The 17,173-nt window shown below is 45.9% G+C and overlaps 1 protein-coding gene across 1 annotated transcript; it reads left to right on the top strand.

The window, feature by feature from the left end:
• The first annotated feature begins 7,811 nt into the window (after positions 1-7,811).
• LOC105003933 (cytochrome c oxidase subunit 7C, mitochondrial) lies at positions 7,812-8,341 on the top strand. Its single transcript, XM_010861386.1, has one exon. The coding sequence runs from the start codon at positions 7,917-7,919 to the stop codon at positions 8,106-8,108; it is 192 nt and encodes a 63-aa protein (XP_010859688.1). The 5' UTR covers positions 7,812-7,916; the 3' UTR covers positions 8,109-8,341.
• The last annotated feature ends 8,832 nt before the right edge of the window (positions 8,342-17,173 follow it).

Here is a 17,173-nt window from a genome sequence, read left to right as displayed (position 1 = left end):
GAGCTAAGGTTAACACAATGCATAGGGACTGCCCTGCTGGTCCAGTGGCTAACACTCCGAGCTCCCAAAACAGGGGGCCTGGGTTCAATCCCTGGTCAGGGAACTAGATCTCACATGCCACAGTGAAAATCAAAGATCCTGCAAGCTGCAACTAAGACCTGGTTCAGCTAAATAAATAAATATTAAAAGAAAAAAAAAATATACAGTGGCTAATGTTTATTGCAATCAGCTACTATTGGCAAGTACTTTACATTTACAAACTCATCTTCACAGTGTTCTTAGAAGGCAGGGTTCATTTTTATCCCCCCTACCTTTTTTTTTCCAGATGAAAGAACTGAGGCACAGAGAGGTTAAGCAACTTGTCCAAAGCTATCCAGCTGGTACCTGGCAGATCTGGGATTTGAACGCAGGCAGTCCGGACCCAGAAACCTTGCTCTTAATCACTTTGCTATCTTATATCTGTTGAGGTAATGCTTTCGGGAGGAAGCAGGGTTCCCCACTCCCATGCCACATTCCCCAACCTCAAGGATCAGGCAGGAGAGTGATGGCCAGTGCAGGGTTTTTTGCCCAGTCAGACCTCAGGTCTCTGCTGCTCCCTTGAGCTGGTTGCCTCTCACTATCAGGCAGTGAGCACGCCATGCTGGGGTCTGCACTTTGCCAGCTGCTACACCTCCTTGCAGGAGGGCTCCTGGAACCCAGGGCTGTCTTGTTAGAAGGGAGCAGGGGAGGATGAGCAGGCCGGCCCAGAAGTGGGCGCACCCGATGCAGGCCACAAGAAGGTGCTGGCGGGGAAAGACCCCACTGGCAGGGGAAGAACTGCAGCTCCACCAGGTTCAGGAGGAAGCAGCCCACTCTCACCCCCAATTCAGGAGGATCATCTTTTTTAGTACGAGGGGTCGGGGTAGGAACAGCCATGAAACAAGCATGGAACATCCACCCCAAACAGAGGGGATTGCCCCAGCAGGAGGACCAACCCCGTAAAGGCCCCCAGCACCAGGTGGGTGAGGTAGATGGCCAAAGGCCTGTGTGACCTCAGGTTGGGGTCCTGGGCTGCAGCCTCCAGGCACTAGGGGAGAATTCTCTCTCCCACCAGGAGCTGTGCCTCTAGGAAGTGAGAAGACCCCAGGAGCTCCAGTCTGGATCCCTGAAATCTCAAGCTTTAAGGAAGGAATTGAAGTAAGGGGAAGGAAGAGGAGGGGAACGGGGAGAATATAAAGCCCCAGCAGCCAGATATTTGCATAACTATTTCTGGCCCTCAGCAAGAGCTCCAGTTCCATCTGTGCCTGACGCCCAGGCATGCCACTTGCTGCCTGACAAGGACAAGAAGAACAAACTGGCAGAGAAAAGGACACTGAGGAGGAAAGGGTGGACGCAGCAACTCTCCAAGTTTCTCCCCAACACAACCGCGAATTAACCAAGACAGTCTGCACGCTTAAATGCTACAACTGGGCTTCCGCAGAAATGTTCCTGACTGATGAGATTTTGAACCTTCCAGCTGTCCTGGGCACTTTTTTTTTCAGACTTACATAGCACCAGGCATGTTTTTCCCAAGAGGCCACAGCAGACTATCCACAACTTAGATAGTTTTTCCTCCAGGTTCCAGGGTCACAAATAACTTTAGTCCCCATGGCAGGATCTGGAAGAGATAGGTCTGACAGCCCCCATTCTTGCCAGGTGGACCCTCTTTAAGGCCTCACATTGTAAAAATCTTATCTGACTTTACATGTCTGTAGCTTCTCATCCTGGGAATTACTGAAAATATTTCCAAGAATAGTTTGGGGGATGAGCATTGACATCCCTTGGCTTCCCTGGTGGCTCAGTGGTAAAGAAACTGCCTGCCAATGCAGGAGACGCAGGGTCAATCCCTGGGTCAGGAAGATTTCCCTGGAGAAGGAAACTGCAACCCAATCCAGTATTCATTCCTGGGAAATCCCATGGACAGAGGAGCCTGGCGGGCTCCACGGAATTGCAAAAGAATCATCGTGACTTAGCGACTAAACATAGTTGTTAGGGGAAGCACACTGATTGAAACCGCCCACCCTGGCCAGGCACCATAGTAACCACTTGCATGAGTTGTTTTATGACAGGAGATCCTGATAAGGAATAGGGAACTAATAAGCCACCCCCAACAGCAAGAGTTTGGGAAAGGTTAAAAGGAGACACCGCGTGTCCATCCACTTCCCAGAATCCCTCTCGTTAGCATCCATCTTGGCTGAGCGATGCATGCGCCACCAGGAAAGACTCTGAATTAGAATGATTGGCCAAAGACCACCCCAAAACTAATCCCATCACCATAAAACCCGAGACTGCGAGCCACACGGCAGAGCAGTTCGCCTGAGTTCCCTTACCCTACTGCTCTCCACCCGGGTGCCCTTTCCCAATAACGTCTCTTGCTTTGTCAGCACATGTGTCTCCTCGGACAATTCATTTCCGAGTGTTAGACAAGAGCCCAGTTTCGGGCCCTGGAAGGGGTCCTCCTTCCTGCAACATAACATTGATACCCGTTATCACCATCAACCCCATCTTTCAGGCTCCCAAATGCACACTCTAAATAAACCAGCAGCTTGGCTTATTGTGCAAACTCAGGGGCTAGATAGGACTCCAGCCTTCACCACTGACTTCATTGCCTTCCCTCCCCTTGTCTCCTAAACAGGATCCTGGAGCCGTCCCTAGAACATTTCTATCCCCCTTAACTTTCTTTCTTTAAAAAAATACTTATTTATTTTTGTTTATTTATTTGATTGTGCCAGATCTTAGTTGCAGCACTCTACATCTTCTAGGCTTGACATGTAAACTTCTAATTGCAGCATGCGTGATCGAGTTCAAACTCTGGCCCCCTGCATTGGGAACGTGGAGTCTTAGCCTCTGGACCATTAGGGAAGTCCCTCTCCTTAACTTTCAAAACGTCAAGTTCTCAACATGAGTGAACAAGTGTTGATGTTTCTGGTTACCAGGGCTTTAAGGCAATGGATGAGAACACAATCTCTCAGGAGAACTTTGAAAATGGGGCAGAGATCTATCTGTGCCCAGCCCGGGTTTCTCAACCCCAGCTTCAACCTTAGCACATTGACATTTTGGACCTGATAATTCTCCTTTACAGGGGACTGTCCTCTGCATTGAAGGAGGTTTAGCAGCATCTCTGGCTTCTATTTACTAGATGCCAATAGCACCTGACTTCATCTCCAGTTGAAGGCAATGGCAACCCACTCCGGTACTCTTGCCTGGAGAATCCCATGGATGGAGGAGCCTGGTGGGCTGCAGTCCAGGGGTCTCGAGGAGTCAGACACGACTGAGCGACTTCACTTTCACTCTTCACTTCCATGCATTGGAGAAGGAAATGGCAACCCACTCCAGTGTTCTTGCCTGGAGAATCCCAGGGATGGGGGAGCCTGGTGGGCTGCCGTCTATGGGGTCGCACGGAGTCAGACATGACTGACGCAACTTAGCAGCAGCAGTAGCAGCAGCCATCTCCAGTCGTGGCAATCAAAAGTGTTCCCACTGGGATTTCCCTGGTGATTCAGTAGCTAAGACTCCATACTCCCAATGTGAGGGGCCTGGGTTTGATCCCTGGTCAGGGAACTAGATCCCGCACGCCACAACTAAGAGTTTGAATCCTGCAACTAAGACCTGACACAGACAAATAAATAAATATATATATTTTAAATCTTCATTGCCAAATAGCCTCTGGGTAACAAAATTGAGAACCACTGGTTTAGGCTAAACAAACTGTTTTCTTGCTTGGAGCAGGGGATGATAGAGCTGACCTGCAGATTCTAAGATCCAAAATGAAAAACTGCAAGAGAGGTAAACAAGATGCTGTGACTGGCTAGAAGTCAGGGAGCAGAGCAAAACCCCACATCACAGAAAATTGAATCTCCAATCAACTGGCCAAGGTCACACAGCAAGGACCCTGCAGTTAGGAGCAGTGAGTCCCCAGGTTTTCCGTCTCACCTCTGGTGGGTCCAGTTCTTCCTCTGAACTCAGACCTTCCGGGGTTGCAGGAGGCTGCTGGACAGACTTCTCTGGGCTTTCCTTGGAGCCATGATCATAGAGGCTAGTAAGAAGAACCGAGGCCTGGGAAGACTTCCAGGCCATTTCTTAGGGGATCCCTGCCCTTCCCCCAAACTCTAGGATACAGGGCCAGAGAGTGGCAGTGCATGGAAATGTTCTCAAGCTCCTCTAGTTCCAGATCAGTAGTACAGATTTTTCTTTTTGCCTCAGGCCCTAATGTGGCCTGGCACAATACTGTCACTGATCCTGTCTGTATAGAGAACATTATTGTGTTCAACAAGAATTTTTTTTTTTTTTGCGGTCGTTTAAATTTTTAAAAATATGTTTTTATCTTAATTAGTGAGTTTTTGGCATTCCTTCAATTTTGTGCCTGAGGCTACTGCCTCCCTCACCTCACTCTCACCCCAGCCCAGCTCAGTGGGTCCCCAACAGGTCAGCCTGAAAGGCGCAAGTGAATGCTGAGGTCACAAATGGAAACCCGTGGGCTGAATTCTGCACATAAATGTGTTTTGACTGGCTAGCACTGTGTTTTCAAAAATGTCTTGATTTGTTGCCAATCTTTTTAAAGTCAAGAGAATCACATAAAAATCCACATTTCTGGCTTCTTTTGAAACGTTGGGTGATCTAGCTACACTACATACCATAGACAATGGCTGGCGGGACCTGGTTAGTGGTTTTTGGCTTAGGGTAGGAAAAAAAGTGAAAGTGAAAGTCACTAGGGCGTGTCCGACTCTTCACAACCCCATGGACTATACAGTCCATGTAATTCTCCAGGCCAGAATACTGGAGTGGGTAGCCTCTCCCTTCTCCAGGGGCTCTTTCCAACACAGGGATCAAACCCAGGTCTCCCACATTGAAGGCGGTTTCTTTACCAGCTGAGCCACCAGGGAAACCCAAGAATACTGGTGTGGATTGGGTAACCTATCTCTTCTCCAACAGTTCTCCCTGACCCAAGAATTGAACTGGGGTCTCCTGTATTGCAGGCGGATTCTTTACCAGCTGAGCTACCAGGGAATCTTAAGGTAGGAGGTGCTGTCCAACTTCCCTCAGACACACTCCCCCGGCTTCTCCCACTTATAAGACCCATCTGATTTTCTGTGCCAGAGCTGGTTTATGCCTGCTTACAAGAGCCAATGGTCAAATTTCTAGAGTCAGCTGTTGAGCACACTCATATAAAAAAATTAAATTAGGGGACCTCCCTGGTGGCCCATGGCTAAGACTTCCTGCTCCCAATGCAGGAGGCCCGGGCTTGATCCCTGGTCAGGGAAATAGATCCTATGTGCCACAGCTAAAAATTCACATGCCTCAACTAAAGATCCCTCGTGCAGCAACTAAGACCTGGCACAGCCAAATAAATTAATAAAAATAAATAAATATTAAGAAATCTACATGGCACAGCACTGCAAATCAAATATAATTCAATAAAATCAGTTTTTAAATTAAATTATATAAACTTACAATTAAGTACATTAAATTGAAAATAAAACTCAACTTCCTAATTACTACTTTTACTATTTTACTATTGCTGTTCAGTCGCTCAGTCACGTCCAGCTCTTTGCGACCCTTTGGACTGCAGTACGCCAGGCTTCCCTGTCCTTCACTATCTCCCAGAGTTTGCTCAAACTCATGTCCATTGACTTGGCGATGCCATCCAACCATCTCATCCTCTGTCACCTCCTTCTCCTCCTGCCTTCAATCTTTCTCAGTATCAGGGTCTTTTCCAAGGAGTTGGCTCTTCTCATCAGGTGGTCAGAGTATCGGAGCTTCAGCTTCATCATCAGTCCTTCCAAGCTTTTACTATAACTATTATTTTACCATTTTATTATTATCTATGCTCTTGAGGTTATGTATACCTATTACTCCTGTATGGTGGAAATATTTTATATTGGTCTACTACTGCATCTCTTCCCAACACTGTGTTCAGTTTTGTCATGTTAGAGGCACGAAATTGGCCACAGTAGGAGTAGTTACAACATGGAAATTGGCAAACACCGCAAAACAGGGCTTGTTCATTGTGTAGCTGATTGTCTAGGCTTAAGTTGTTATTTTGGGTTTTGTTTTTTTTTTTTTGGCTGTGCCATGTGGCTTGCAGATCTTAATCTTGGACTAGGGATCAAACCCCGGATCCCCAAGAGGGAAATCACTGAGTTCTAACCACTGGACCACCAGGAAATTCCCTAGACTTAAGGTGTTGGTGGAGAAATATTAATAATGTAGAGTAAACTTAGTGCGTCACATCTATAGCCATTGTATTGTGAATAGCACAAAAATTTGAGGAACTAGCCTTCCAGTATTTGAAAACTGCTATGCAATTCAGCAAGGAAGTTACTCAGTTGTTAACCAACAAGTCAAATTCAGACAAAAAAAAATCATAATCGTCGCACTTTCATTTTATGTCTTAAACAAAAATATCAACCAACATTCATGTCAAAACTACACCTATTTGGAACTTCCCCGGTGGTTCAGTGGTTGAAACTCAGCACTTCCAATGAAAGGGGAGTGGGTTAGATTCCTGGTTGGGGAACTAAGATCCCACATGCCATGCATTGCAACCAAGAAAATTAAAAACAAAAACACCTATTTATCATGTATAACTTAAGGTTGATTACTGATACAAGCGGCTCTCAAAAATCAATGAAAGCATTTTGTGGGAATGAATTGGCTAAATGGAATTGACAAGAATGTGGTATATTTTGTTATTTCTAAATTGTGTGCTACACGTTCTTTATACGTACAAAACATTTTAATAACCTATGTGTTTGTACACATCTTTCCAAGGAGCCAGTTTTTAAACATTTACCAGCACACCCATGTTGGCATCTCTTTGTCATTCTTACCCCAAAGTTTCTTGGTTAAGAAGGTAGTTACTTGCTCTTTCATTTTCTTCCCAATTCCTTGTTTCATATGATCCCAGGTGGGCAACACCGGAGCCCCTTGGCTAACAGAAAATTACTCTGAATTCGCTTTCTTTGCAGAAACCACCTACCTCATGCCAGGCTATTCATATGTGCACTGTTTGAAGTTTTCCCAACAGCTAGTTGAGATGGACGTGATTATCCCCACTTCACAGATGAGAAAACTGAGTAGCAGAGCCAGGATTTAAATCTAGGTCCGCTGCCTCCAAAGCTTGTGCTCTTCCTATGACGCAGCCTCCCAAGCAAGAGACAAACACGATCTAGAGCCCACAGGGTACGGGAGAAATACCTAGACGTCTCTCTGATCCCAGTTTTTAAAAAAATGGCATTGAACCTGAGCCATAGACAAGGACTGCTCTGGAGCCTTCCTTCTCCTCCTTCCCATCAGCAAGGTAATCTTTCAGTCTATTCTAAATACTTTTTATGTTCGCTCTGGATTCTGGAGACCCCCAGAGTCAGGCCCATCACTTTCTTCCCTGAGAAGGTGTGGTTGTCGCTGGGAACTGAAGGCTGAAATAAATCTGCTGCCTGCTCTGGGATGCTGCAGAACTGGAAACATGCAGAACATGGGCTCTTTATCCCCAAGATGTGGGGGCCTTGAAGGAGGGAAACTCAGAAAATGGTGGAGCCAAAACTGAGACAGGACCTCCCTGGTGGTCCAGTGGTTAAGAGTCTGATTTCCAGTGCAGAGGACATGGGTTCAATCCCTTGTGGTGGAACAAAGATCCCACATACCACAGGGCAACTAAGCCCAAGCACCACAACTACTGAGCCCACACACTCTAGAGCCCATGAATGGAAACAAGAGAAGCCCAAGCACTGCAACTAAGACCCAGTTCAGACAAATAAATAAAAGGAAGATTAAAAAAAAAAAAAAAAGGATCCTTGCTGTTAGAGGAGCAAGGTCGTGAGGCAAGGAGCAGTAGGTTTGCAGCCACCATTTCTTCCGCCTCCGGTCTCTGGATCTTTTGTAGAGCGTCCAACAGCGCTATGCTGGGACAGAGCATCCGGAGGTTCACAACCTCGGTGGTTCGTCGGAGCCACTATGAGGAGGGTCCAGGGAAGAATATACCATTTTCAGTAGAAAACAAGTGGAGATTACTAGCTATGATGACTTTGTTCTTTGGGTCTGGATTTGCTGCACCTTTCTTTATAGTAAGACACCAACTGCTTAAAAAGTAATCCATGAGACAGATAGAAAGAGGAGCATATTAAGAGGTGCAGTCTCTTAAAAGGATCAATCCCTTGAACTCAGCATCCTGGATATGTTTGTAAATAAACTTATAGCATAAATCCTTAATGCCTCTTCTCTGAAATATGGAACATGATAACTGAACATGTGCTTACATTTTGTTTGGGTAATATTGCATTATTAGTTTCTTAATTAAATATGTATTTGATTTAGCTTGTTTAAAAAAAAAAAAGCTGAGACACACAATGGGCATTCTTCATGTTTAGAATCCTACACACTCATTACAACAGAAACTACAAGTATACCCCCATCCTCCACTGTTCAGGACCAAGCTGTGGCCAGGGCCTGCCAGATCTGGGAAGTTCCCTCCAAGCAATTTCCAGGTACAGACACCCTGACAAGTTACCCATGCCGAGGCATCGGTGAGGCCTGGCTTGGAAACCGCCTGGCCCCCAGGAGAGCTTGGCCGCCAAGACCAGGAATGAGTCAGAAGGTGGGGCTGTTCCATTCCCAAAGCAGAAGTTCTTACTAGTGAAAATCCTTTCTCCCTGCTTGGTAGAGGGGCCTGGGGAAGTTTGGGGATGAAGTTTAGAAGTGTTTCCCTGGGAGAAAGCCCTCTTCTTTAGAAAGACTTCCCAGTGTGTCTGACTGTCTTGATGTCTCCAGCATCTGATTCTGAAATCAGGCTCTATCACTTCCTGTGTGGCGTGGGGCAATTCACTCCACCTCTCTGATCCTCATTTATGTAACAGAAGCAAAGCAAATACTGTATGGCTTCCCAGGGCCAGGCTCTGGAACTTTACATTCCTTGACTCTTTCATATCCTCTCTGCAATCCTGTGGGGTTGATATTAGTATCTGTACACTGTAGCAAGGTGGACAGAAGACCAGAGAGGTTAAGTAACTTAGCTGGGATCACTCATCTGGAATTCAACCGAGGTCTAGGTGACTCCAACTCCACAGATTCCCTTTGTAACTATAAAGTACTAGAGGGACTTCCCTTGTTTTCCACTGGCTAAGACTCCATGCTGCCAATGCAGGGGTGTGGGTTCGATCCCTAGCCAAGGAACTAGATCCCAGATGCTGCAACTAAAAGACTTCACATGCCACAACTAAGACCTGGTACAGCCAAATAAATATTTTAAAATATATTTTAAAAGTTATGGTACTTGACACAGCATAGTCCTCTACTGCAGAGTGTGGGAAATAGATGTGAACTTTATATCTGTCTTGTGGTAGTGGTGGTTTAGTCACTAAGTCGTGTCTGACTCTTGCGACCCCATGGACTGTAGCCCGCCAGGCTCCTCTGTCCATAGGACTTCCCAGACAAGAATATTGGAGTGGGTTGTTACTTCCTTCTCCAGGGGATCTTCCCAACCCAGGCATGGAACCTGCATCCCCTGCATTGCAGGCAGATTCTTTACTGTCTGAGCCAGCAAGGCCAAAAAGCAACTTTATATCCGAGGCATCATCCTCTGAGGCAACGAGCACAAGATAACCCAGCTCCTTGAAAGGTGGGCAATGGTGGGTGAGCTGTTAAAAACATCAACAGTAAGGGGGGAAATGTGTAAGATCTAAAAAAAAAATTACATCAACAATCTTATACAAACGTACTATTCTTCTTCCAATTCTCTTTTCCTTAGAGGCAGAGATATAGCCTTGCAGGGCTTAGTACTAGCAGTAGCGGGAATAACACTAATGATAACAATGGCTTAATATATGTTGAGGTGCACTATGATAAGTGCCATATTTGTATAATTCCATTGAATTCTCATAAAAATCCTATGAGACAGTTCTTATTATCCCCATTTTACACAAGAGGAAATTGACCCTCAGAGAGCTGTGCCCCTAGATCTTACAACATGTAGGTGAGGAGTCTGGCTCTCAGTTTTCTGACTCCAGAGATTGTGCAGCAGCCACTGGGCCACACTGTCCAGATGCACCATAAAGCCTCAGGAGTTAGCTGGCCAGTATCATTCAGGCTGCTCACTCACCAGCATCAAGAAATATTGTATACTAGCAAGTCAGGCAGCTTCCCAGGCAAGGATGTAATGGAATGTTGACGAGAACTGGTTTCACCTGCAGAAGCAGGAAGTTGGCTAGGAGGGAGGTTACTCCCAAGGACCAAAAGACCAGACCTTAGGTCTTTGGCCCACCTGGCACTGGGGTCCCCAGGCCTGGTTCAGAAGCATTGCTGGGATTCCAGGCTGCACCCACCACCAGCCTGTCTTCTCTCTCTTCTGCAGAATGCTGGGAAATCACTGCCCTAATTCAGAATCTCTTCATCCATCTGGAATGTGGGTACCAGAAAGTGGTGTCAGATGAAGCAAGTGTGAGCAGTCTGGTCTTGGGAAGTGAGTGGTCAACCTCAACCAAAGCTTCACATTCCAGGTCCAGCTTGTACACACACACACACACACACACACACACTTACACATATACACAGAGTGACAGAGATTGCTAATCTTCCCCTAATATGAGATTCCTTTTCTTCTGTAGTGATAGAATTTTTTATCAGTAGCTAGGCAATATCTACCCAGACTAAAGATCTCATTTCCCAGTCTTCTTTTCAGAGAGGGTGGCCATATGACTACGCTCTATGGATGTACAGGAAGTGCCAACGCAACTTCCAGGTAGACTCAGCTAGGTGGTTTTGTACTACTGACTGAGGTCACCTGCTGGTATTCAGTTGGTGCACGAGTTGGCTTGGAATGTCCAAGTCAGCGTCACTCACATGTCCAGCATTTTGGTGGGGCAGCTTTTAGGGAAAGGTTCCTGTGGTACAATCTTTTGGAGCACCCATGTGTGACCAGCGTGATAACCTCAAGAGAGCTGGACTTCTTACATGGCAGCTCAGGGCTCCAAGAGCAAGGCTTCCAAGGATCCAGACAGACGCTCCACGGCCTTTTACAACTGAGCCTTGGAAACCACTTGCCATCATTTCTGCTAATGCTATTGGTTAAAGCAGTCACAAGCTCACCCAGAATTGAGGAGAAGGGTCACAAACCTATACTTCTCAATGGGAGGAGTGTCAAAGAATTTTCAACCTTATTCTAAAAGCACACCAGCCCTAGGCCACTAAGTCTGGACTTGAAGTCAGAGAACAAAGAAACTTCTATCTTGTTTAAACCAGACATATTCACAAAATGCAGTGCACATACAGCCCACAAGACATGGGGGTTGGGGAGGGTGAGCAGATAGTGAAATCTCACAGGATTAGAACTGTTCATTTACTCTCATTTACTCATTCAACAAACCAAGCTCAGTAGCTGCCGCTCCCCAAAGCTCTTATCTCACTCCATACTTCCCTCATCATAACGCTTACCATGATCCACTGTAATTACCCACTTACTTGTCCATATCATCCTTGCTCTGCTTATCTCATGGACCATCCCTGTCTTGTTCATCATCATTCACTTATCACCTAGCACAGAACCTCAATAAATATTTTCACAGGTTCATATTTTACAACCAGACAGCAACTGATGCTTCAAACTGTTGGGATCTGGAGATGAAGTGAAGAGAAGTGACACTGGTTAGGACTCTGCAGGGTTCCTGAAAAAGGCCCCAGCAGCTTCAGGGGGATGAAAGGAAGAGAGCAGGAGGTGGGACTGCCAGGCCTTGGTGATGATGGGTGAGGGAGAAGCAGGAGTCAAGCGTGTACCCACAGGAATTCTAACTACCTAGTGGTTAAAATTCCAGGCTTTAACTGCTGAGGGCCTGGGTTCAATTCCTGGTTGCGGAAATGAGATCTGACAAGTTGCACAGTGCAGCTGAAAAAAAGAGTGGTACCCAGGTTTCTAATCTGAGTAACAGAATAATAAACAGTGGCATCATTTGTTGAGAGAGAAAACAGAAAAGGGAAGTAGAAGACTTGGGAAGAAGGTTGTGAGTTTGGGCTATCTGCATTTTTAATGCCTGGGGGCCACCCGGGGAAGTGATGCAGGAGGCAGCTAGACACACAGCTGGACAGACGCAAAGACCAGTAAAGACATGCACACACGTTCCGAAACGTTCCCACTTGTGTCCATTCATTGTTCATTAAAAGTGTTGGAGGAAGCCAGGTCCAGGGCAGAGCCCTGGGATGGAAGTTGGCAGACCCACGTGCCCGTCTCCACTACAACCTGCGATGTGTTGTCTTAAGCAAGGGGTTCTTTCTTCCTGGCACATATTTTTCTGCTTTGTTGTAAAAATGAGAGGATCACCTCTGACTTCTCTCTTCCTTCCAGCACTTCTGTACAGCACTTCTATATTTGAAGGTCTACGACTTGAAGGTTATCACGCTAGGCACTGACCCTATTCCTGCTCCTCACAAAAACCAGATGGACCACAACAAAAAGAAAGCCACCTTCAGAAGGAGGCTGGTAGATAAACCACTGTAACTCCCTGAGTCCCACCTGCTTTCCCTTTTTTCCAGTCCCTGCTCCCAGTTCTCTGTCTACCCAATAGTCACACCCGAATCCCACCTTAGCCTCCAGGCTCCTTCAGCCATTCTTGGCCTCACCCTCTTCTCTACCCCAATAGGTGTTTTCCTAAGACCAACAAGAACAACAGTTATCCTAATTCTTCACATTTGTGTCACACTGTGTATTTCTACTTTCTCAATATACATGATATTTATTGCACAGCAGTTATGTGGCAGGCAATGTGCCAGGCTCTGAGTCCCTGGAATGAAGACATGGGCCCTGCTCTTCTCACAAAAAGCAGAGAAGAGAATTAGCAATGTAATCTGATGTGATACAATCACACAAGGGCTGATAGGACCCACATAGGAGCCACACAGGGGCTGTAGAGGTGGTGTGTGTGTGTGTGTGTAAATGTTGTGTGTGTTTATGAGAATCCTCAAACCCTGTGAAGAGTTCATGAAGCATCAGCACTGGAAGCGATCTCCCAGGCCAATTAGTCCCACTCTCTCATTTTATTTGTACAGAAACTGAGCCCCAGGGAAGTCAAGTGACCTGCCCAAGAACACACAGCTGGTGAGAGCGGCAGAGCCTACACTGGAAGTAGATATCCCAGACTTCTTTGGGTCTCATCCACTGTCCTCTTGCCCCTTCATCGCACTCCTTCCTAAGATCAATCAATAATGATGATATCTTGAGCTTTATAAGTGCTAACATACTGCCCAGCACCATGCTGAGCTCTCCACATGGATTGTCTCATTTATTACTTACAGCATCTCTTAAGAGTTAAGTCTGTTTTTAAGATCTTCTTTGATGATTATAGAGTCTCAGGTTAATTGACTTGCTCAAAGCCACCAGCTAACATGTGAAAAAGTCAATATTTGAACACGGGTAGTCTGAATACAGAGCCACGTGCATGAAAAAAAAAAAAATCACCTGATGACCTTGCTTAAGCTACAATTCCTAGGTTCTACCCCTGGAAAGTCTGATTTTCTAGGTCTCATGTGAACAAGATGGAGCTTGCATTTTAGCTACACACAGTAGGTGATTATGATTTGGTGGTACTTGGACCACACCTGGAAAGACCCAATTCTCTTGTATCTTTTTTCAAAATTCAGTTTTCCTGCAGACACCTCTTTTCCACAGGGAAATGGCTTCAGGACAAAGAGGGTGCACCAGCGACAGATATTGTGCCCCCTGGTGGTCAGATATTAGAAGCCAGGAACTGCAGCCGAGAGGGCTCCTGGTCAGTATCACAAATGAGAATTTTTCTACAATTCTGTTCAGTGAATGTTCCTAAGGTGCCACTGTGTGCCAGCACTGAGCCAGCATAACTCATGATGCGCGCGACAGAAGCAAGACTTCTGAGAGCAGCATTCTTCAAGGTGGCCGCTTACTTGTTTTCACCCACCAATACAGAGGCATGGATTTCAAGCTGCAGTTGGGCAAATGTCACCTGTTGCAGGTAGTCATGTAGTCAATGGGGTCACAAAAGAGCTGGACACAACTGAGCGACTGAACTGAACTGATTCCAGGTAGTCATATCTGATAACACATGGCTCTGTATTTTAGATTTTTGCATGTCCACGTGGGCTAAGTTGCTTCAGTCATGTCTGACTGTGTGCAATCCCATGGACTGTAGCCCACCAAGCTCCTCTGTCCATGGGATTCTCCAGGCAAGAATACTGGAGTGGGTTGCCACGTCCTCCTCCAGGGGATCTTCCCGACCCAGGGATCTAACCCACGTCTCCTGTGTCTCCTCCGTTGGCAGGCAGGTTCTTTACCACTAGTACCACCTGGGAAGCCCATTTTAGATTTTTAGGGAGGTGTAAAAGAGGTTTCTGAGAAAAGCTGAGCCCACACTCTGGCGGAAGATGCAGGTGTGTATTTGCCATGCGGTGTGAGGAGGCCAGAGTATGGGCTCAGCTTTTCTCACTCTGGCTGCTGCAACTGCTGCTTCAGGCTCTGGAGTCCTGGGACAGTTCTTTAATCTTCCTGAGTTGCAGCTCCCTCGCCTGGAACATGAAGCAATAATAATTACCACCTCACAGGGTTGTAATGGGGAGGAAAACGGCCTCTTAGAAGAGTGCCTGGCACATGGTAGAAGCTTGAAAAACTTAGTACTTTTGATATACTTTGTAGTTATATATCATGGACTATGGACTTCCCAGGTGGCTCAGTAGTTAAGAATCCATCTGCAATGCAGGAGATGCAAGGAGGAAATGGCATCCCCTGGAAGGAGGAAGAAATGGCAACCCCTGGAGGAGGAAATGGCAACCCACTCCAGTATTCTTGCCTAGAGAATCCCATGGACAGAGGAGCCTGGCAGGCTACAGTCCACGGGTCACAAAGAGTCGGACACCACTGAGTGACTGAGGAAGCACACATATTATGGAATATAAAAGAGATAAACCAGGGATTCTCATATCAATCTTGATTTATTCTCCATGAAAAGGAGCTAAAAGAACTATTAATAATTCTCAGTTCTGTGCAATTGAGGGAAAAGATCTATTCTAGTTCCTGCTGCTGCTAAGTCAATTCAGTTGTGTCCAACTCTGTGCGACCCCATAGACGGCAGCGCACCAGGCTCCTCTGTCCCTGGGATTCTCCAGGCAAGAATGCTGGAGTGGGTTGCCATTTCCTTCTCCAATTCTAGTTCCACAGACATGCAAACTACTCCACACCCTTAGTGGGAGTGTAAATTAGTACAACATTGGAAACTTGTTTGACAATGTCTGCTAAAACTGAGTGTGTGTATGACCCAGCAATTCACCCCTAGGTATATGCTCCAAATAAATGCTTATAGATCTTAACCAAAAACATATATAAGTATGTTCATAGCAATGTTATTGCTGTTCATTTGCTAGGTTGTGTCCGACTCTTTTGCGACCCCATGGACTGTAGCCTGTTAGGCTCCTCTGTCCATGGGGTTTCCCAGACAAGAATACTGGAGTGGGTTGCCAATTCCTTCTCCAGGGGATCTTCCCAACCCAGGGATTGAATCCGTGTCTCCTGCACTGGCAGGCAGACTCTTTACTGCTGAGCCAACAGGGAAGCCCAGTTCATAGCAATATTATTTATATCAGTCCCAGAGTGGGAGCTACTCAAATATCTATCAACAGTAGAATGGATTTAAAAACTGGTATTTTCATAGAATACTACCATACAGCAATGAAAAGGAGCAAACTAGGAATGAACATAATGACATGGGAGAATCTCACAAATATGAGATTGTTTGATGTTGAGAGAAAGAAGCCAAAGAAGCCAGACACTGAAGACCATGTACCTTACAGCTCCATGTATATAAGTACAAAATGGGGCATTCCCTGGCAGTCCAGTGCTTCCATTGCAGGGGACACAAGTTTGATCCCTGGTCAGGAAATCAAGATCCTGCAAGCCACTTGGCACAATAAATAAATTTTAAGAAGTACAAAGCGGTCAAAATGAATCTAATGCTGTACGGATTGGAACAGTAGTTACCTTTCAGAGTAGAGTACTCTTGTGCTTGGAGAAGGTATGAGGAGGCTTCTGCAAAGTGGCAATTAGTTCTATATCTTGATGTGTGTGGCAATCAAACAATTGTGTGCACTTTATAAAAACTTGTCATATATTGTGCACTCTTCTGTAAGTATGTTGCATGTGTGCTCAGTTGCTCCTCTGTCTATGGAATTTCCCAGGCAAGAACTGGAGTGGGCTGCCATTTCCTGCTCCAGGGGATCTTCCTGACCCAGGGATTGAATCTGCTTCTCTTCCATCTCCTGCATTGGCAGGCAGATTCTTCATCACTGAGCCATCTGGGAGGCCCCATAAGTATATTAGATTTCAATAAAAAGTTTACCTAAAAATCTCTTGATAGGTCCCTCATGACCAGTCACAGAATATACTCAGATATCACTCATTACAAGAGCCCAGAGTCCTATAGGGTATCAGAATCAGGAATTCAATGCTCCTCTAAGGATGGGAAATGTGGCCTAGGCTCCTTGAGCTGGAGGCAGGTTTCCTGCTCAAAGCCAAGAAGAAAAAGCCTTTCTTGTGGATAAAACAGTTTCTAGAAAAACTACATCATTGTGCTATGGAACACAGCAAGAGGGCTCAGTATCTGCCTGGAGTCTCTAGGTGGAAAAATCAGACTCTAACACCGAGCCAATCACAAAGCTAGCACCTGGGCCCATGCTAGATTGCCTGTTTGAGAACTCCATTCCAAGAAATTAGGAAACAGAAGTGGTGAAACCCATATAGTAATAGCACAGAGAAAGACAAAACAACCCCTACAGGAATCCTCCAAAACCCTGAGAATGAGCAAAATGCTGACCCCTCAAGAAGCAAATAAATACTGAAGAAAATGTCATGATGGAGAGATGGCAGATGCAATAAATGAGAAAATTTATACCCCTAGATTTACAGGTAAAAGCATAATCTGAAAAAATGCTTCCATTCATGAAACATGAAAGCTGATTTAAAATAAACAAGTCTAAAATGTTCAACGGAGAAGGCAATGGCAACCCACTCCAGTACTCTTGCCTGGAAAATCCCATGGATGGAGGAGCCTGGTAGGCTGCAGACCATGGGGTCACAAGAGTCAGAAACGACTGAGCGACTTCACTTTCACTTCTCACTTTCATGCATTGGAGAAGGAAATGGCAACCCACTCCA

Source organism: Bison bison, unplaced genomic scaffold (genome assembly GCF_000754665.1).
Source record: "Bison bison bison isolate TAMUID 2011002044 unplaced genomic scaffold, Bison_UMD1.0 scf7180017864472, whole genome shotgun sequence".
Classification (NCBI taxonomy): domain Eukaryota; kingdom Metazoa; phylum Chordata; class Mammalia; order Artiodactyla; family Bovidae; genus Bison; species Bison bison.
This window is presented reverse-complemented; position numbering and strand designations above follow the sequence as displayed.

Coding starts and splice junctions, on each gene's coding strand:
- LOC105003933 (XM_010861386.1), top strand. CDS start 7,917: ATGCTGGGACAGAGCATCCGGAGGTTCACAACCTCGGTGGTTCGTCGG.